This window comes from Eulemur rufifrons, chromosome 16 (assembly GCF_041146395.1).
Source record: "Eulemur rufifrons isolate Redbay chromosome 16, OSU_ERuf_1, whole genome shotgun sequence".
Classification (NCBI taxonomy): domain Eukaryota; kingdom Metazoa; phylum Chordata; class Mammalia; order Primates; family Lemuridae; genus Eulemur; species Eulemur rufifrons.
In genome coordinates, this window is record NC_090998.1 from 60,439,657 (window position 1) to 60,461,766 (window position 22,110).

Genomic DNA, 22,110 nt, shown 5'->3' on the forward strand with positions numbered 1-22,110 from the left:
TGCTTCTATCTCATTACTTATGTGGTTTATTCAGGTTTTGAATTTCTTCCTGGTTCAATCTTGGTAGGTTATAAGTGTCTATGAATTTATCCATTTCTTCTAGATTTTCAAATTTATTGCCATATAGTTGCTCATAGTAGTCTCTAATGATCCTTTGAATTTCTGCAATATTAGTTGTAATGTTCCCTTTTTCATCTCTGATTTTATTTATTTGGGTCTTCTCTCTTTTTCTTAGTCTTGCTAAAGGTGTGCCAGTTTTGTTTATGTTTTCATAAAAAGCACTTTTTGTTTTGTTGATCTTTTGTATTTTGGGTGGATATCAATTGCATTTATTTCTGATGTTTATTATTTCTTTTCTTCTAATTTGGGGTTTGGTTTGCTGTTATTTTCTAGTACTTTGAGATGCATCATTAGTTTGGTTATTTGAGGCTCTTCTACTTTTTCAGTGTAGGAAATTATTGCTGTAAACTTTCTTCTTACTGCTTTTTCTGTATCCTAAGTGTTTTGATATGTTGTATTTTCATTTTCCATTCTTTCAAGAAATTTTTTTATTTCCTTCTTAACCTCTTCATTGACTTTCTGGTCACTCAGGAGCATATCTAGAGAAACTAAATACTCCTAGAAAATCCCAAAGATTCTGCAAGAGACTCCTGGAATTGATAAGTTCAGCAAAGTCTCAGGTTACAAAATCAATGTACACAAATCAGTAGCATTTCTATACACCAAAAACAGTCAAGCTGAGAATTAAAGACTCAGTAGTAAAAAAGAAAATAAAATACCAAGGAATATATTTAACCAAGGAGGTGAAAGACCTCTACAAGGAGAATTATGAATCATTAAAGAAGGAAATTGTAGAGGATGTAAACAAGTGGAAAAACATATCATGCTCATGGATCAGCATAATTAACATTATTAAAATGTCTATACTACCCAAATTGGTTTACAGATTCAATTAAATCCCCATTAAAACACTAATGTCATTTTTCACAGATCTAGAAAAAAATAATTCTATACTTCAAACCAGTAAAGAGCCCAAATAGCCAAAGCAACCTTAAGCAAAAAGAACAAATTAAGAAGCCTCAATTTACCAGACTTCAAACTATACTACAAAGCTGTAGTAACCAAAACAGCACGATACTGGCACAAAAACAGAGACATAGACCAATGGATCAGAACAGAGAACTCAGATATAAAACCATCCTCATATTGCCATCTGATCTTTGACAAAGTAGACAACAACATAACACTAGGGAAAAGAATTCTTATTCAATAAATGGTGCTGGGAAAATTGGATAGCCACATGTAGAAGATTGAAATAAAATCTGCACCTCTCACCACTCATAAAAATTAATTCAAGAAGGGTAGCAGACTTAAACCTAAGTCATGAAACTATAAGAATTCTAGAAGAAAATGTTGGAAAAATTCTTCTAGATATTGGACTAGGCAAATAATTTATGGAAGAAGACCCCAAAAGCAATCACAGCAACAACAAAAATAAATGGGACTTGATTAAATTAAAAAGCTTCTGCACAGCCAAGGAAACAAACAATAGAGTGAATCGACAACTTACAGAATGGGAGAAAATATTTGGATTCTATACATCTGATAAACGGCTAATAATCAGAGTCTACAAAGAACTCAAGCAAATCAGCAAGAAAAAAATCAACCCCATAAAAAGTGGGGAAAAGACATGAACACAAACTTTTCAAAAGAAGATAGAGTAATGACCAATAAACATATGAAAAAATGCTCAACGTCTCTAATCATCAGGGAAATGCAGATCAAAACCACAATGAGATATCACTTACCTCGTCAGAATGGCTTGTATCATAAAGTCCCAAAACAACTGATGCTGGCATGGACGTGGAGAGAAAGGGACACTTATACACTGTTGGTGGGACTATAAACTAGTATAATCTCTATGGAAAGTAGTATGGAGCTACCTCAAAGAACTAAAAGTAAACCTACCATTTGATCCAGCAGTCCTACTTCTGGGTATTTACCCAAAGGGAAAAAAAGCCATTTTGCCCAAAAGACACTTGCACTTGAATGTTTATTGCAGCACAATTCACAAGTGAAAAGATGTGGTGTCTACCCAAGTGCCCATCAGTACAAGAGTAGATTAATAAAATGTATATATATACCATGGAGTACTACTCCATCATAAAAAATGGGTGAACCAATACCTTTTGTAACAACCTGGATGGAACTGGAGACCATTCTCTTTAGTGAAGTATAACAAGAATGGAAAAACAAACACCACATGTACTCCCTATTAAACTGGAACTAATCGATCAACTTTCATGTGCACATATGGAAGTAAAACTCAAGGGAAATCAAGCAAGTGGGAGGGTGGAGGAAGGGATGGGGAAAATCACACCTAACAGGTATAACGCATACTATCTGGTGATGGGCACACTTATAACTTTGACTCAAACTGTATAAAAGCAATTCATGTAGCCAAGACATTTGTACCCCTATAATATTCTGAAATAAAAAAAAAAATCACCAAAAATCTACTAGAACTAATAAACAAATGTAGTAAATTTGCAGGATATGCCAACAGTAAATAATCAGAAAAGGAAACCAAGAAAGTAATCCCATTTATAATAGCTACAAATAAAGTAAAATACCTAGAAATCAACTTATCCAAAGAAGTAAAAGATCTCTATAATAAAAACTATAAAACATTGATGAAAGAAATTGAATAGGACATAAAAAATGGAAAGATATTCCATGTTCATGGAATGAAAGAATCAATATTATTAAAATGTCCATTCTACCCAAAGTAATGTATAGATTCAATTAATCCCAATCAAAATACCAATGAAATCTTTACAGAAGTAGGAAAAAAATCTTAAATCTTATGCAGAACCACAAAAGACCCAGAATTGCTAAAGCCATCCTGAGCAAAAGAACAAAACTGGAAAAATCACATTACGTGACTTCAAATTATACTACATAGTTGTGGTAACCAAAACAGTATTGTACTGGCATAAAAACAGACACATAGACCAATGGAACAGAATAGAGAACCCAGTTATAAATCCACACATTTATGGTGAACTTATCTTCAACAAAGATGCCAAGAATGTACATTGGGGAAAGGACAGTCTCTTCAATAAATAGTGCTGGGAAAACTGAATATCCATATGTAGAAGAATGAAACTAGACCTTTTTCTCTCACCATATACAAAAATCAAATCAAAATGAATTAAAGACTTAAATATACGACCTGAAACTATGAAACTACTAAAGAAAAACATTGGGGAAATGCTTCAGGACATTGGTCCAGGCAAGGACTTCTTCAGTAATAACTCCTAAAGCAGAGGCAATGAAAGAAAAACTGGACAGATGGAACATATCAAGCTAAAAAGCTTCTGCACAGCAAAGGAAACAATCAACAAAGGGAAGAGACAACCCACAGAGTAGATGAAAGTATTTACAAACTACCCATCTGACAAAAGGTTAATAACTAGAATATATAAGGAGGTCCAACCACTCAATAGGAAAAAATTAAATAATTTGATTAAAAATGGGCAAAGTATCTGAATCAACATTGCTCAAAAAAAGACATACAAATGGCCAACAGATATATGAAAGAATGCTCAACATCATTCATCATCAAAGAAATGTAAATCAAAACTACAATGAGATATCTCACCCCAGTTAAAATGGCTTTTATCAGAAAGACAGGCAATAACAAATGCTGGCAAGGATATGAAGAAAGGGGACCCCTCATATACTATTGGGGAGAATGTAAATTAGTGTAACCACTATGGAGAACAGTATGGAGGTTCCTCAAAAAACTAAAAATGAAACTACCACATAACCTAGAAGTCCCACTGCTGAATATGTATTCAAAGGAGGGGAATTCAGTGTATCAAAAAGATATCTGCATTCATACGTTTATTGCATCACTATTTACAATAGCCAACACAATGGAATCAACACAAGTGTCCATTAATGGGTGCATGGATAAAGAAATTGTGGTATATATACACATTGGAATATTATATAGCCACAAAAAGAATGAAATCCTACCATTTGCAACAACATGGATGGAAGTGGAGAACATTATGATAAATAAGCCAAGCACAGAAAGACAAATCTCGTGTGTTCTCACTCATATATGGGAGCTAAATATTAAAAACAATTGGTCTCATGGAGACAGAGCGAATGATTACCAGAGGCTTGGAAGGGTAATGGGGAGGGAAAATGAAGTGGGGATGGTTAATGGGTACAAAAATATAGTTACAGAATGAGCAATATTTGATAGCGCAAAGTAATTATAATCAGGGTATACTTTATACCTGGATTACCCTTTTTAGCCAATAAGTCAGGGTATACTTTAAAATAACTAAAAGAGTGCGATTGGAATGTTCCCAACCCAAAGAAATAACAAATGCCTGAGGTGATGGATACCCCAAGTACTCTGATTTGATTAATTCACATTCTATGCCTATATCAAAACATCATATGTGCCCTATAAAGATATACAAGTATTATGTACCCATTATAATTAAAAATGAAAAAAAAAGTAAAAAAAAATAAATGATTTATTAAGCATACAGGCAGCTTTCTAGAGTGTAGCATTTACAAGTAGAATGAAGTTTATATACCGGGCAATTCTGGCCTTCCATGTATGAGGATTAAATAATTTGAATTGCTAAAAGCCTGAGTGGGCTAGATGGCTTTTTGATGTTCATGCATTGAATACTGAATTGTTATAATTCTTAAATTGTGATCTAGAATCAGGGCATTATTGAGCTAGATTGAAGGGATGTTATTGACATCCTGCCCAGTGCTCACACTGACATATGAACAGACAGAGCCACATGCTATAAGGTCATAGATCTATAAATAGTAAGTAGCATCAAAAGAACAAAAATTACATTGCCTGATTCATTTTCCACCTTTCTTCTGGTACACCAGGCTAACCCTTTAGTTCATAAAAGTGTTATTTGAGGTTGAAATATTTTTTTTTAATAACTTACTCAAAGAACAACATTTTGTACAACTCATAGAATGGTAGTATTTGCCCAAGTTAGAAATTAGGGGTAGGGGGGTTTCTTCACTGCTCTTTTGAAATACGTAAACTCTGTTTTAAAGAGGTTCTTCTTGTTATCTCTCAAATTCATTCCCTTGTTTCATCCAGCTGCCATGATCCTAGTGCAGCTTTTCCAGCCCTCTCCAGACTGAGGTATAAGCACCTCCCATATGCTCTTGTAGTACCTACTACATTGGTTTCCATAGTATTTCTATTATGCTATTGTAATTACTTTTTAATTATATCTTTCTATTTCTTTTTGAGCTTCTAGGATTGGGTCTTATTTATTATTGTAAGGCCAGTTATCTAGCAAGGGCTTGTCACAGTGCTTATGGTCATCTAACATTTGTTTAATGGACAATGAGCAGAAATAACTATATTATCACACAATGAAAAGAAGAGAAACTTTTCTGCAAATATAATTAAGCACAATTTTACCCACCTTTTGGATTTAATAGATTGGAAGTACAGAAGTATAAAGCAGGCTTTTAAATGTTTTAGATGATATTTTGATATACTTAGATAAAAGGCAGTATGTAATTTCCATTTTTAATTTCTATGAAATACCACCTTGAAATAAGGAGTACTTCTCTATTACTAAAATTCCTAAAGAAACAATAATTCTACACTTATAAGAATATTATCAATGCATCACAGATAATGTTGAAATAGCAAGCTGAATAAAAATGCTTATTTCCCTGAAAGTATATGGACAAAAATTCTGAAACTGGACCTTTGTTGTATAAAAATGCAATACATAACTTTTTTAAAAAAGTTTAAGAGTTTATGGCAACTTTTAGCTTGAGTTTCCATAATTTTCTATGTATTTAATATTGGAGTCTTTTATAGCTTTCAATATGTGCAAAATAAACTGGTTGGGCCCATGTTTGTCAATTTGTCTCTATAACTTTGTCAATGAGGTACTTCAGGGAATATGTGTGGGGCTTTTTCATGTCTCAACATCTTGGTATCCAAAAAATTGTAGCCAACTTTTTCTTAGAATCTTATAGTTAAGTGTCATTATTTTATTTCCCTAACCACCTGTTCTTTACTTTTTCGGTAGAGGCCCAGGGTTTATGAGTAAACATCATTATTTTAGCTGTATTGTTTGTGTTTTCTCCAGTTCATGGCTCTTCGTTGTCATTGGTCTCCAGCACTTCTTCTCTTTACTCTACAGTAAGTATTGGCTGTTAAGAAAAAGTTTCTAGTTTTGCCATGCACCCAGATGATTAAATAGATCATTTTACTGTTAATAGATCACATACATCTGTGACAGTTACACAAAAGTTGTGGAGTGATATAAGGGCATAATCTTTGCTACTGCAGACCCAATTAGCTGGAAGGTGCTCTACCAGCCATTCTGTGTCCACTTATATGTGCTTCCATTTGATTTTTATGTACTCATTGTAATCAATAAATGAATATAAAATTGAATTTCATAAAATCTATTGGGGTATGACTTGGAGTCCATGAAACAATTTATTGTGCTATACCATATTTTCATAATATTGACTAGTTTTCCTTGTTTTTCTGAACCAAAAACAATATCTATGATATTTTTCCTCTTTATTTTTTATTTTTGAATTCATTTTCTGAGAAGATTATGCCAAAAACTAAGCGCCTAGAAGAACTAGATAGACATTTTTAAAAATACATCTTTTGATATACAGTGTGATTTTAAAAATGTTATTTCTCAAGAATGCCAATGTTTCAACTTCTTTTGCCAATGTGTGAAATTGTAGTTTATTTTTGACAAGATGAGTTTTTCTGCCCACTGAATATAATTTCATCTTTTTTTTAAAAAAAAGTAGCCTACAAGAAGTTATGTTTTAAGAGAGGGCACCTTTATTTTTAGGTGACAGTGAGGTATATACTAAATTTCAATAAGCCTTGAATATTATGGATAATCCTTAATCCTGCATTGAAAGGTTCATGAAAAGGTCGCAGCTTTGGCTGTCACTGATCCATTAAGCATTGGGGGCAATACTAATTTTTCACTCGTTTTCATTAGATTCAAATGTTATAGCCTTCTGTATATAAGTTAATCTTACATATTTACTGCTTTAGACATTCACTCTAGATCAGACTGTCATTAACGGAAACAATATTTTTCTTATTTCTCCTTTTAATGCTGAAATTTACCAGTAGGTTCTATAAATTAAGAAATCACTATTAATGTTCACATAAATAAGTGTGCTCTTATAGGCTAATGGATAAAGTTATGAATATAAAAATGTACTGGAAAAAACACAAAAGAAATGTGTTGAGACTTAGTGTTCCTCCTATTGAGTCAATACTGCTACTAGTTGGGGACTTGTATTCTGACTTAAACCTTTGCGATTTAAATCTCTAAAGATTGAAGGATCATTATGATCATATTTTAAATATATGCAACAGCAATATTTGAATAAAACTACCATCATGAAGCCTTGAAAAGACTAAAGAATAAAAAGAAAAAAATACAGTTAGAAGTATAAACACTATATTACCAACATTTTTTAAAAGGTACAAAATATATAGGAAAGACAAAATACAGGTTAAAAGAGATGCTTATGCATAAAATATATCCTGATGGTTAAGTTGCTTTGTTTTATTTTATGTTTTCTGGAGGTAAAGAGATAAAAAGCAGTTCAGGTACTTTTGTATCAGTAAACCTGGAAACATCCCCAAAGTAGAGATGGGAAATAAGAAATTGTTTTTTCAGCTTTGGTTATTCTCCAGCTACTCACAGGATGAGGGAAGTTCCCGCATGTAATGGTGCACGTAAGTCATTTTGTGGCATTTTGCCACCCAGCATGAAGAAGAAAAACAGAGATAGGAATTTTCTGCAACTGAAGTCAAATATATCCTACAAGTTCCTATGGCAGCCCTCATTTCCATAGCTGTATAGCAAAGATAATTGGCAGCCACTTTTATCACCACCTTAACACTGGGCCTATTAGTGTTTTAATGACTTGTAATAAACTTAAGTAATAATTATCAGGGAAAGGAAAATAGAAACTAATAATGTTGATTTTCTCTGGTTATCAGCAGAGGTCAATTTCCCCCCCATCTTGATATGTCATTCTTTATGATCAGTAAATCAAAGAAAAATTCTGACTCCTACAGCTTGGCTACAGATCTCTATAATTTCATGGAGTCCCTTTCCTACAGTCTGTGTAAAAATAATCCAGTATTTTAACTTTTTATGCACCCATCTTTTTTAGCATCTAATTTTATAACTTTTGTTTTTATTGCTATGGTTTAGATCTTAGGGTCTGTTAATTCTATCTTTTGCTTTTAAGGCATATTATATATCTATGGATCAACTTAACTATATTTTTTAAATACTTTATGTTTCATATATAAAGAAGTATTTATTTTAAAGTATCCTGTTTTTACTATTTTAATTTAATAACTATATATTTCACTGTAATGTTAGATCGTAAAGACATTTTAAATACATATAATTATTTTATTCATTTATACTTGTGGAATGAATTGAAATTAGTTTTTGTAATTAAATTCTGTTTCCTTTTATTTTTTACAGGCTGAAGAAAAGGCTCATTCAGAGGTAAAAAAACTTGCAACATTTTAATATTTAACTAGTTTACATTTATGATGAAATTAATGTTGTTACCACTAGAGGGCTCTGTGATACAATAGCAGAACTCTACGGGCCTGCTGAAGAAAGGCAGCCAGTTGATAAATGGCCTTTGATATTGCCTCTTAAAATAAAATCAAAGGAAGTTTTTACAGGAATCTCTCCTCTCACATTCTAGATTGAGCCTTAGCTCAACACCTAATAAGTTTTCTCTAGTAGTAAGTACTCATGAAAGCATTGATGAATGAATGAAGACCTGTGGTCTATTTTATTAGTCTTTTCCCCACTACCTGTGAGACCATCTGCATAGGACTAACACAACCATTAAATCTTAGGCATCAAGCCTCCACAACACAAGATACCAGCATCCCAGACCATCTATTTTGTGCCATGACCTTGCTGCTTCTAATCACTATTTTATGTCAGCGTAGTCTATTGTTCTAATCACACACATTTCACAAATACATACTTCATTGCAATCATGCAAATCAAACTACAACCTGGAGAGAATATTCTTTTTCTTTCCCTTTGTAAAAGATTTGTCCTGGCCAAAGAGAGAAGGAGGATTTTAATTATGACTTTACTCAAAGTGAGGTAATGACTATTTAATTGGTTTACACTGAGGCAATCAGACCACAGAGAAAATAAATGCCTTGGCAACAGCTTTTGCAGAGGAACTTCTTTCCTGTGAAATCTTATTTTATTAGCTATTAAAAGTAAAATTTGTTCTGTGTTTAAAAATATTGAAAAAGTATTGATTATACCAATTTATAATTGTTGGACCAAAGTGTGAATATGATTTTTTAAAACTTAGCTATTTTATTTACATCACATGCACATGGCAAAATTTCTAACATTGATCTTAATATGACTACTGAGGTATAGAAATGCTACATTTATTTGGATTATTAGTAGTTATCCAACTTCCCTTTTATCATTTATGCCCTATAATGGGTCATGGTTTTTGAACAAAACTTAAATCACTTTATAGTTTCCTGCATTGTATTTTAAAGGACTTGGAGTCATGTAACAGAGACTATTAATTTGAGAAAGGCTCTTTGAGTTTGTATTAGTTTAAGAATAAAATAGACTCTTTGCTTCCTGAAACTATTCATGTTCATCATCATATAAATGTAACTCAAATGTTATTTTGGACTGGGTTGTTTCTCCTTTTAAAAAAGAGGAATGAAATGAAATCACATTTGTTGAAATTTTACATAAATGTCTACTATCTCTGCTTCTAGCTTTGTTTGCCTTTTTTTTTTTTAGAGTCTCTCAATATTGACCACCAATTCTTTTCCATAATATCTAATGTACAGAGAAAAAAAAACAGCTTATAAACTATGTCAAAAATGCTCTTTCAAACTGAGACACCATTCCAACACTTCAACTACAACCACAGAAGACTTGTTTTTGAAGAAATGAGAAGCTTCATAGTAGAATGTTTGGCATCTAAGTAACTAAAATCCCTTGGGACTAGAAATATACTCGTAGTACCTAGTCTCAGAGCATTACAAATGTGCTATCCTCAGTAATCACTGTTTATATTTCATGACAACATGAGACATGCAGATTAAACTGCAGGAAGTGCTCGAATTAAAGTTTTAAGCATGATATGCTATACATTCACCTTTTTCTGTTTCAGTTTGATTGGAGTATGAACATAACTGAAAAGAAAGACATTTTAGAATATTCATTTTGTTGGTTTATCTAGTTAGTTGCATACTATTATTGGTGTTTTCTCTTATTTTTAAACTATGGATAATCCATGAAGAATTTTTACTCTGGGCTAATAATAACTCATTGAATAAATGGTAATGTAATACACTTTTGGGAAGGCTTCTCTCTCAGTAGGATAGCTTTAGCCAATAAAATTTTCAAATATAGACTCATTAAATGTTGAATGAAACCCAAGTTTCAGTGACTGTAGGGTATTCTCCACCTTCTGAGAAGTTGCTAAACTATAGAAAATTAAAATGTACACAGAAAAAAAATTCCTGAGATTTTCAGAGAAATAACAGAGTACACTTTTTGCTAAAAAAAAAAAAAAAAAAAAAAACAAGAAAATATGTATATTTGTATTTAATTTTTGCAAAAAAATAGTTTTCTACTTCAATTTTATTACTACAATATTCTAGAGGAAGAATAATCAATAGAGAAAGTAAACTGCCTCTTGAATCATGCAGGGATGGCAAATGGAACAAGGAAGCATCCTTTGATTTGTGGATGTGAGTACCAGCTTTGAAGCTAGACACTCACCCCTCTTTGTATGAGTAACATTTGATTACTGTGTAGCCAGTGTTCATATCTCTTTTCTTTTCAGAAATTGGTGCTAGTACAGTGGGGGTAAAATGAGCTAAATATAGTATTTGCTTTCTTGAATTAAATTTTTGATTTTAAGTAAAAATCTACTAGCCTATTGAGTTGATTTTTTTTTTTTTAATTGCATTCAGCAAATCCATAAACTACGGAGAGAACTCGTTGCATCACAGGAAAAAGTTGCTACCCTAACGTCTCAACTTTCAGCAAATGTAAGTCACTTTTGATTTCTTAAATATATTACAACATATCTTGATATGGTAAAATGGCATAATTTTAGTAACAAACTTACAAACTTTCAATGTCCAAAGCAATCCAGTCTTAAGACACTGAATATTGGAACTCATAGAAAAGTTAAACTTTTCTGCACACTGAATAATAAAATGTAAACCCAAATTGTCAAGGGATCACAGTGTGATTAAAAGAACTTCTTGCTTCTTATAAGATTTGAAGTAATAGTAACAGCTATAAGGGTTGCTTCTTTTCTTGTTTGTTATTTTTATCAGTTCTGATGCATAAGTCTCTCTCAAGCCACAATATAAGAGAGGGTTTTAGTGTTTGACTTTGGAAGATAAAGTATTCATCTGCTCTGCCTCCTTCAGCTCCATTTATTGAACAGTTAATTAAGTATCCAATTAATTCTAAAAGATGAACTTAGGTCTAAATATGAATAGCTTAGCTGCATTGTAGATGAGATACAATTCCCTTAAAAAAAAAAACCTTGGCAGCCTTCTCATGGCAGTTTAAAAAGATACACTTTAACTGGTGCCAAAGCAGCCCAGGATGGCAAAAATGATGACAATGAAGACCATCAATTAAATTAACATTTATTGAATATCTTCCAGTGTGCCAGAGAGGACACAGAGTAGATGCAGAATAATAAAAGAGAACATGTGGCATTGTGTCCAGTCCTATGGAGCAATAGTGTTAGAAGCAACAGTGAGGGGTAAGGAAACACCTGCTATTTTGCCATATGCCCTGCCTCTCTCACGCAACATTAGTTTGCTCAATTCTGCTGTGTAGCTTCGGGCTTGCTCCCTGCCTCACCTCCCCTACCTCTTATTAAATAAGAGACAATTTAAGAACAAAAATCATTGCACAGTGTAAGTTCCACAGCATATAAGTCATTTTCACTCACAATGTATACATTTTACCACTGTATTTGAATTTTTTCAAGTTTGGAAGAATCAAATTAATTTTAGATTGACACTATTTCTTGTAGATGTTGTTAGGGGATTTTTAAAAATAATAGCAGGTTTAGAGAATTGTTCAGGCAATATTGGAAAATAACAGTATTATTTAAGTTTATTGTATTTCTTAAAGAGAGAATTCAGAGGCAAGTATAAATTTCATAATATAGGCTAGGAACCTAATATGTCTAGGTTCCTGAATTTGTGCCCCCAGAGGACATAGAACAATACAAATGCTGGAAAATCCTGGATTATTTAGAAGGCTCAATAACAGCATGTCTTGAGTGGTTACTCAGGATTTTATTTTATTTTGTAAATATCTCTTGGTTGGCCTCATCATATAATTCAGATATTGGAATAACAAGTGGATGCTAAATATAATGGAAGATGGGCTGATTAACAGTAATTTTAAAAAAACTATTTCCATTTAAAAAGTAATATGTGCTTATTGTAATAAAAAGAAAAATTAAAACTAAAAAAGCATTTCATAAGAAATGTATGTTGCATTCTTTTGTTTTTCTGAGGTTCCCATTCCCACTCATGATTATTGGTTTCTTCTGAATCCTTTCAACATTTTTCTATTATATAACCATATATATGTATGTGTGTATATACACACACACAATACACACTTTCAAAGTCTTATACACAAGCAACAGGAACCAAATTCTAATGTAGGGGAATAGTTGTGGACGTCAACTGTGTGCTACTGTTTGGATATAGAGCCAAGATTTTAGAAAGATGCCAGCCCTTGGCTACCTACCCCTTTTGCTCTAATCATGCATGTAACTCTATTTTCACTGGTGTGTTTTCACGACCTTGGAGCACACATTCTCAGCCGAGTGTTGATATGACCAAACAAAGTGTGAAAATTGATTCTTGTGGTTAAGAAAAAATTTACTCTTTTTACGTAAAAAGCACAGATATACATACAGTACATAAATGGAAATCCAGCATATCTGTGGCATTAAAATATGAAGGAACGGGACAATTAGAAAAAAAATGTATAATGCTTCCCTAGGTGGACAAAAGTGATAAAAATAAAAATAAAAGTAAGCAACACAGAATTAGAAGAAGCAGTAACAAATAGATGATTTTGTGCTAGTCTTTATGCTAGTTTAAAAAGTGCTAATCTTGGAGAAAATGCCCAAGTTTCTCTGGCTTCCCCCACCCCCAAGCTATATCCCTGTTATCATTAGTAGTAATTTTTGTGCACAGATGGGAGCCTAATATATATTCTATCTTTATGCTCCTTTTTAATTTGTAATGTATTTTTTTTTTTAGAAAGCTTCTCAAACCACCTAAGATCCACACAAAAACCTATACATAGCGGCTTTATTTTTTAATAGCAAAAAATAAACAGGAAACAACCAAAATGTCCCTTAATAGGTCAATGGATAAACAAACTGTGATACATCCGCACCATGGAATACTACTCAGCAATACAAGTAAAGGAACTTCATACACAAAACAACTTGGAAGGATCTCAAGGGCATTATACTGAGTGAAAAATAACAGTTACAAAAGGTCACATTCTGTATAGTTCCATTCATATGACATTCCATAAATGACAAAATCATAGAGATAGAGAACAGATTGGTGATTTCTAGGGGTTAGGAATGGTGAAGGGAGAGACAGAGTATGACTATGAAGAACCAGCAAGAAGGAAATCTTTAGTTTTGTATCTTGATTGAGGTGTTCATCATTACATGAATACATATAGGTAAATCTATACATGTATATCAATATTGAATTCCTGGCTTTGATACTATAATTATATAAGATATGACCATTGGAAGAAACACAAGGGAACTCTCTATACTCTCTTGGCAACTTCTTGTGAATACATAATTATTTCAAAATAAAAATTAAATCACCTAAAGATCTACCACAATTTTTTTGAAAAGATGTCTTGATTTTAGTGTCCCATGAGTTTCAACCTTATTCCACCGTTTAGTGTTCCTACATTTGGTGGTGATATGGATTGTTAAAGCTTTTTACCATTAGAAAATTGACTTGCTAAAAATATCAAAAATTTTTACATGGCAAAAATACAAAAATTAAATGAAAGTCAAAAGTTATAGGTAATAAATATGCATTATCTTCTACCTCATTAACAATGCACTTTATTAAAATTCCCTTTTATGCTAAATATTGCAGTGTCTGAGAACTTATAAAAATGATTATAAAATAATTTTAATGTCGATTGTATTTTAAACATTTTAATAGTATCATTATGTAAATGATACTATGTAAATATGATACCATATTTATGTCCTTTTGTATTTTTAAAAGAATAATCTCCTTTATACATTAATTTTTAAATTCAGGATATAATGGGGGTACAAACATTTTGGTTACATGTAATGCATGGGCAAGGCAAATGTAACCAAAATGTAACCAAAATGTTTGTACTCCCATAATATCTTGAATTTAAAAAATTAAAAAAAATTTGAGGCCGGGCGCGGTGGCTCACGCCTGTAATCCTAGCACTCTGGGAGGCCGAGGCGGGTGGATAGCTCGAGGTCAGGAGTTCGAGACCAGCCTGACCAAGAGCGAGACCCCGTCTCTACTAAAAATAGAAAGAAATTATATGGACAACTAAAATATATATATATAAAAAAAATTAGCCGGGCATGGTGGCGCATGCCTGTAGTCCCAGCTACTCGGGAGGCTGAGGCAGTAGGATCGCTTGAGCCCAGGAGTTTGAGGTTGCTGTGAGCTAGGCTGACGCCACGGCACTCACTCTAGCCCGGGCAACAGAGTGAGACTCTGTCTCAAAAAAAAAAAAAAAAAAAATTTGAACTACTTATATGTCACCTATTACCTACAAGTCATTTGGAACTCATTCCTTTTCATTAGTATTTGCTTTATGATGTCACTTCAGATTTCATAGACCATAATGAGCCATCAAAGGATTTAGTTAATACTTGATTTTTCCTCCGTTCTAAGAAATGCTATTTTTACATTTCATTCAGAATGTGTTTCATTTCATCTCATATAAGTTAATATCTGTTAGTGTATGTAATATATACATATATTTTAACATACTTGTGCATAAATTGATCATAGGGGCTATGAATGAAATTATTTCTATATAGCATTTCTTCAGTATAAATAAAGGATTTTTAAAATGTACAATTCATATTTGGAGGTAGAAATAAATCTTTATTTATTCATTCAGACTATAAGTAAACTTTCTACCTTTCGGTTAAATGTGAGTGCAATCTCTACAATGAGAATTATTGTATATAAATGTAATAGCTGTAATTTATAAAGATAAATTTCAATGAGTTCGGTTCTATGGAAAATATCAACTGGTTTTTTAAATTTAATAAAAATGCTATTTATTTTTACTCAGTATATGAATTCCTCTCACAGGACTTACATGTTTTTCCTTATTTGGGGATTATTTTTGTAATTGATATATCATATATTTGAACCTGGAAAGATTGATTATATTTATATGGAGTCTATATAAGAATCTGTGTTTAATTTTTTAAATTTTAGATGTATCTGATTGTGTCCTAAAATGCTTTTTTTCCTCTTTACTAAAAGGGGGAGTGGTAAGTCAGAAAAGTATTCCTTCGTTTCACCCCTCATTTGTCTGGCAGGGTAGAGCCTCCATTCAGCAGAATGTGTACTAAGCCTTCCCTGCCTCTTGTGAGTTACTCTGAAAAGAGCTGCATAAAACATGGAGAGACTGCAAAGTTAATTCTAGTAGTATATCTTTAGAAACGAGAGAGGGTGCTACTGCGTGGCCTTCCCTGAATCAATACTCCACTGACAAATAGCCCAAAAACAGGAGCCACACAGGAGAAGACAACTGCAGATGCATGGTCTCATTATACAGTAAGCCCTCTCACCCACACCTTCATGCAGCCAAGTCAGGTGGGATGTATTTGTTTGTTTTTTAATGTACTCTTCACAGACCATTTGGAAATAGGCACTAAAGCTAGTTATTAGTAACATTTTCAAAGACATTACTGAATGAATGTGTAACAATACAAAAGGTACTTTTGTCTTTCAGCAGATAAGTCTTTTAACCAAAATCTCTTGGGTATTATTTTCTTTGAAACTGTGTCCTACTTCTTTGCTCTATTTAATATTTTTATATAATCTGGCAGTTACTCTTGCTTTTTCACATTTCTTCTAAGAGAAAATTATTTTGCACATATTAAAAATGACAAACACTGAAAAAGGACAAGTTTATTCAGTGTAAAAGAAATGTGAAGTCTTATTTATGTTTCTGAATCATTCTTAGTTCAACTACTAGTTTTCAAATATAAAGTCCTATGATACATATCTCTTATATGTGTGTGTGTGTGTATATATATCTTCATGTCATTCTATGCTTAGAATATTTTTTACTTGGTTGATGGGCTGTCACTTCATTCCGTGTGAACACGTGCAATGTAGACATTATATAGAATGATATTTCCTCTTGTTGTTTAGCATCACAGTTATTCTCTTTACATGTCTATTCTATTATGTTGTATGATTCCAAAACCAAAGACAGTATGTATTAAAACTATCTTCCCCTAAGAGTCAGTCTTGTCTATTTTTTTATGGTAGAGATTGACAGAATCAATAATCTTATCTATTTTATTACCTTACCAGATTTAACCTAATACAAGTCAAAGGATATTTGTCATCATATTAAAAAAATTTTACTCTAACTTGAGAATCATACAACTACAAAAAGAAAATTCAGAACCAAGTAAACTATGATTAACAATCCCTCTGAAAATCCATATCTTTTTTGAAAATTGTCTTATGGTATTTTGCAGATAAGATATATTATCCTATAAGTTTAATCAGTTTTACTTTCCATTTTTTCTTTATTAAAGGGATAAAGATCATCATTGCTAGAAAAAAATGTACCTTATTTGCTTCTTTTACTCCTTTCCCATTTACCCCATTTGGTGAAAAATTTAATCTTTAATTACTTCGAAAGTAACAAAGTTAATCTGACAAACTAAGCCAAAATGACATAACTTTAAAACAATATTCCACTAACATAATGTTAACATACCTTTCATTGAAAACAACATGGCTCAATATATTTTTTAGTAACCAATTAGAAGTTTTTTGTGAATAATTAATGAAAAGCAATTTTACAGAGATTACAAACTGATATTCTGATGGTACTTAGTTGTTACAACAAAATGTAAGCATTATAGTTTATACAGCATATCCTTTGCAATCCTGATTTCTCTGCCATATTTTTAATTCCTATTAAACTGATAAAATATGCACAAAGGGTAAAGTGAAGTAAATTTCTTCAAGTTTATACATTCACAGTCCAATAATTAAACCTTACATTTGTCTACTTTGCAACAATTAAAACTTTGCAATATTGAATAGAATCTTATATTTCCTTTAGTAAATGCTAACAAAAGGTTTCTGCTGGAATTTTCCTTATTTTAAAGAAAACAAGCAGTTTTAGTTTTAGGTTTCAGTAACCCATTTGATGGTCATGGCGGGATTACTTTCAATAGCTGAAACAGAAATCATAAGTGACTGTCATGGGCAAATATATTGTAAATTTGCTTATAAGAATGCTTTATGGCAAAGACCATGTCCTGCTATATAGCACATGGATGAATCTCAAAAACAATGTTAGGCAAAAGAAAACAGAAAAGAGTCATGCCATATGATTATACTTGGATAGGTTTTACAATAGACAAAATTAAAACATAGAAGAAGTTGCAATAGTGGTTATCTTTGAGGAAGGGACAAGGAACAATGATGGAGGAGGGGTGAGGGTCTTGAAATATCCTATTTCTTGACTTGGCTGGTGAGTACATGAACATTCTCTATGTGATAAATCAGTGATTGTACAGCTTCATTTTATTCACTTTTACATATGTATTTTTTTATAATTCAAAAAAAAAAAGATTATGAGAAAATGAGACATAGCCTTACACTATTTTCTGAGGGTACTAAGTTGGATGTCATGACATTCCTTGTTACTGAAAGTATTTTACACTATAAGGTAGTATTCATTCTTCAGTGCTATTTATCCAATTAAATCTGCTAACAAACCTGAGTATGTGTGTGTATATGTGTGTGTGTAAGAGAGAAAAAGAGAGAGGGAGAAGGAGGGGAGAAGAGAGTGGAAAAAGAAAGGTAAGGAAGTGGAAGAAAATGAAGAGTTGTACTGACAGATTGCAGTTTAGTAGATATATTCTCTACAAAATTGTTTTCTCCATGTTGCAATCTCAGGGCAGCCCAGGATGAGTTCATAGCTAGGAACAAAGACACTTTTGTATCATGGTGCTAATGAAGGGGACTTGTGGATTCTGACTCTTACCAATAATGGAATAAACTGCCAGAGCCCTAATTCTCAGGACTCCTGTGATCCGTTTCATCATGGGTGCTTCAGCATTTCAGCTCTGCTACAGCTACAAGGAGATGTATTTTATTTCAGTCCTCTCACTTCATTCTTTCAAAAACAAAATCAATCTTTTGCCGAGGACTGACAAATTTTGCACTGTATATATTTGATTATAGTTTTAGGTTGTTAAATATCTACCCAATCCTTATGTCCTTTTAGGGGCACAATAAAACTATATCAGTTTGAGATATTGTACATATAGTTCGACCTCAAGCCATGCTGAGAGATTGAAGTACCTCTTCATATTTGATATTCTGGATTCAAACAACTGTATAATGGCATGCCAATAGAAACTGGCCTGTTTTAGAGCTGTAATAAGATTGCCAAATACTTCTTAATCATAAGAGTTATGGTTATGTACTATAATATGTATAATTCTCTGAAATTTAAAATAAAACCCCAAAGCCACAAAAGCTTAATGTTAAATAAAATATGACTGAATATTATTTCTACCTAGTCGATCTATATTTCCTTAGTTGAAGGGAATATAAAGCAGAAAGACATGGCTTTTTATTGAAAAAGTTTGGAAAGTAGAGACAACTCTTTTTGATTCAATTCTTTGTAAGCAGAAAGAGGAAAGATAATGTTATACCTGTCAGCAGATGTCTGACACTTGAAGGAGAGTATCATTACAATAGAGGAGCTAACAATATCTTCAAAGGTCATCATGAAAGTATAAAAATGAGGAACATTTGTCCATTGACTATTTCAGTGACCTCTTTTTGGGCTTTAAGTTTTAAAATCTTGGCAGCTCAGACTTTATTCAGCATTTTGAGTAACAAATCCCTCTATGCCATGCAAGTCAAAAGATATTATTATTTGCAAAATGCCATCTTCTTTCAGAGGTTAAACCCATACTAAATGTCAAGAGACATTTAAACACTGATTTTTAAGATGCCAATGTTTAGAAATGATAAATGAAAAGTTGTGTTAAAGGAGAGTCACCATTGAGAGCTAACCACAATGTTCATAGTATTTACAGTTAGAACACTTGAAATAAGCATTCTTTAAAATGAAGAGTTTTCATCTGTCCACATAAGATTCTGACATTTAAACTATGTTTCTTCCATTTTGTTCACAGGCTCACCTTGTAGCAGCTTTTGAAAAGAGTTTAGGGAATATGACTGGCCGATTGCAAAGTCTAACCATGACAGCAGAACAAAAGGTACGTTCAGAAACTGTTATGGGAGCTCGAAAGAAGGCAGCAAGTTGCATAGGATGCTTAAATAATACCTGCAGTTCCTTAAAAATAATACTATGGAGCATCCACTCTATGCTAAATTAGAACAATGATAAGATATCTTTACTTTTCCAACTTTTAAAGACTTGTGATCAGATTAATCCATATTGGAACCCACACACAAATGCACACAGAGTTCTCTCTAGGCAGGCTATTCTTTTACTTCTGATTGGACTATTAAAATATCAAATGTTAACCGAGAGAAATAGTCATGTAAGAGTTAGAATATTCTAGTATCAAACTGTTATGCAGTTGACAAGAATCACACTCTGACAAGAGTTTTCACAAATACATGGTCACTAAATGTAGTTATAGACCATGGCTGTAGGCTGAGATATGCAGGATGGATGCCTGGAACAGATGTTAGGACTCTACAAAGTGAGGGACTTCAGGTTACATCATCTATGGAACAAGGGACAATCCTGTATAATTTTGAATAGGAAGAACTAGTTGGGCATCTGAAGATGCTGCCTTTGATGTAAAGTAATTTAAATTACATCAAAAGCTTTAAGATCAACCTGAAGATGAAGAATCTCATGGTGTGGTGTGGAAGAAGAAATACTAAAAAGAAAGGAACATAGAATTTAGTTCACAAAGACAGATGTATTAGAAAGTTCCGCACTGACTAGGGAGAGTCTGGTCACTTTCCCTGTGATAACAAGTTAACTTCTCTGCTATTAGTCCAGTGGCCTTAACTTCTTTGGTTGGGTATCAGAGTCAGGTAAAGCCTCTGAAGTTGGGAAAATTTTTGTAAAAGCTATATATGTGTAAAATATGGTCAAGTGTCCACATTTTTCATCTAATTCTCAAACAGATCATCATCTAAAAAGTTTTGGATATTTTTAGAATCTATTCCTATATCTATCCATAAGGATGGCTTCAATTTTGTCTTTAGATTCTATAAGGTATGTCATTAGGTTTACAAAATTAACATGTATTACCAAATTTTGTCAGTTTGCAAATTTTTTTTTAAACTAAATGAACAATCCATAATGAAATCAAAAGAGAAAATCTACTATTCCTATAATTGCCTGGTATAACTAGCAAAATTTATTCTATGTATTCTAATTTATTCTTCTATTTCATTGATTTCTCTTGCCCTTGAAAGAGAACACTATCCATTCCTGTCAAACCTGTTCAAAGACAGCTAATAAACTCCTTTGAGCTCACAAATTGTATTCTCTTTCCCTTCTTCTTTTCTTTTCTTTTCTTTCTTTATTTCTTTCTTTCTATTTTTTTTTTTTTTTTTTTGGTAGTTTGCCATTTCTCTATGTAATGTTAAGAATCCAGCGAATAAAAACATTGGAGCCCAGTAATATTGAGTGTGAATCCTGGTTGTGTCTGTTAAAAACTTTGTAATCTTGAGCAAGTTCATCTGACCTTTTCTGAACCTCAAATCCATCATTTTAAAAGAGGGGATGATAATAAATGCCTTGTAGGATCATGGTGAGGAGTAAGAAAGAAACTGTAATTATGTCACATGCATATGAAGTGGGCAATAAAGAAAATGTTACCTTCCTTTATATTTCTCTCTTTTTCTCTTCAAAATTATAAGATGAACCAAACTCATCATTGGGCATATGCCAAACTTATTGCTGGAAATAAGAGATAGTATTTCAGTCTCAATATTTTTAAGAAGTCAAAATTAATAGAATTTTTTACCGCCCATATTTCCTTCAACTCTTTTATATTTATAAATAAATTTTCTCATAGAAGCTAGAAAAATATACAGGCATGTTAATTTACAATGCCTATGATTAATTCCTGAATATCTAAAAACATATCTCTCTAATATAAGGAATTTTATAATTGTGTGCACACTATCCTTACAATAACATTGCCAAAATTTTGAAATTTCCTCAAAAGATAACATGATGTCTGAAATTGCCTGTATCATTACTTAGCTTAAAATCACTTCTTTTCTAATTGCAAACTATACTCACACAACAATGTTGGTAACTAGTTTATTTATTAATTGAGATTATAATTTTCTCATTTCCAAAGTGGTTTTGAGAAGCCTGTACAATTAATTACAATATCATATGGCATAATGCAATGACAGAATCTAATGAAAACCAGTAGAGGAATGTATATAACAGTATACCTGAGCCTAGATGATTGCTACCGGAAAACACTAAACTAAATTGAATGTCAGGGAAGCTAAGGCACAAAGGGAGATTGCTTGGTATGTTTCAATTCTCATTTTCTGTCCAGAAGAGCATAATTTAGATTGAAGAGACAAACTCTTCGGCACTGAATTGAAGGGCAAATTTATTGCAAAGGTTTTTAAATTGGGGTCATGGAATAACAAAAGACAAAATCGCTGTT

The 22,110-nt window shown here is 32.4% G+C and overlaps 1 protein-coding gene across 3 annotated transcripts in view; it reads left to right on the forward strand.

The window, feature by feature from the left end:
- Positions 1-22,110, forward strand: part of NAV3 (neuron navigator 3) — a 332,556-nt gene that overhangs the window by 259,335 nt on the left and 51,111 nt on the right. For all 3 annotated transcript variants that reach the window (XM_069491594.1, XM_069491595.1, XM_069491596.1), the window contains exons 20-23: positions 6,174-6,226; positions 8,580-8,603; positions 11,087-11,164; positions 19,624-19,707. In XM_069491594.1, coding sequence (XP_069347695.1) covers positions 6,174-6,226; positions 8,580-8,603; positions 11,087-11,164; positions 19,624-19,707 — 239 coding nt within the window. The remainder of the gene's footprint in view (positions 1-6,173; positions 6,227-8,579; positions 8,604-11,086; positions 11,165-19,623; positions 19,708-22,110) is intronic.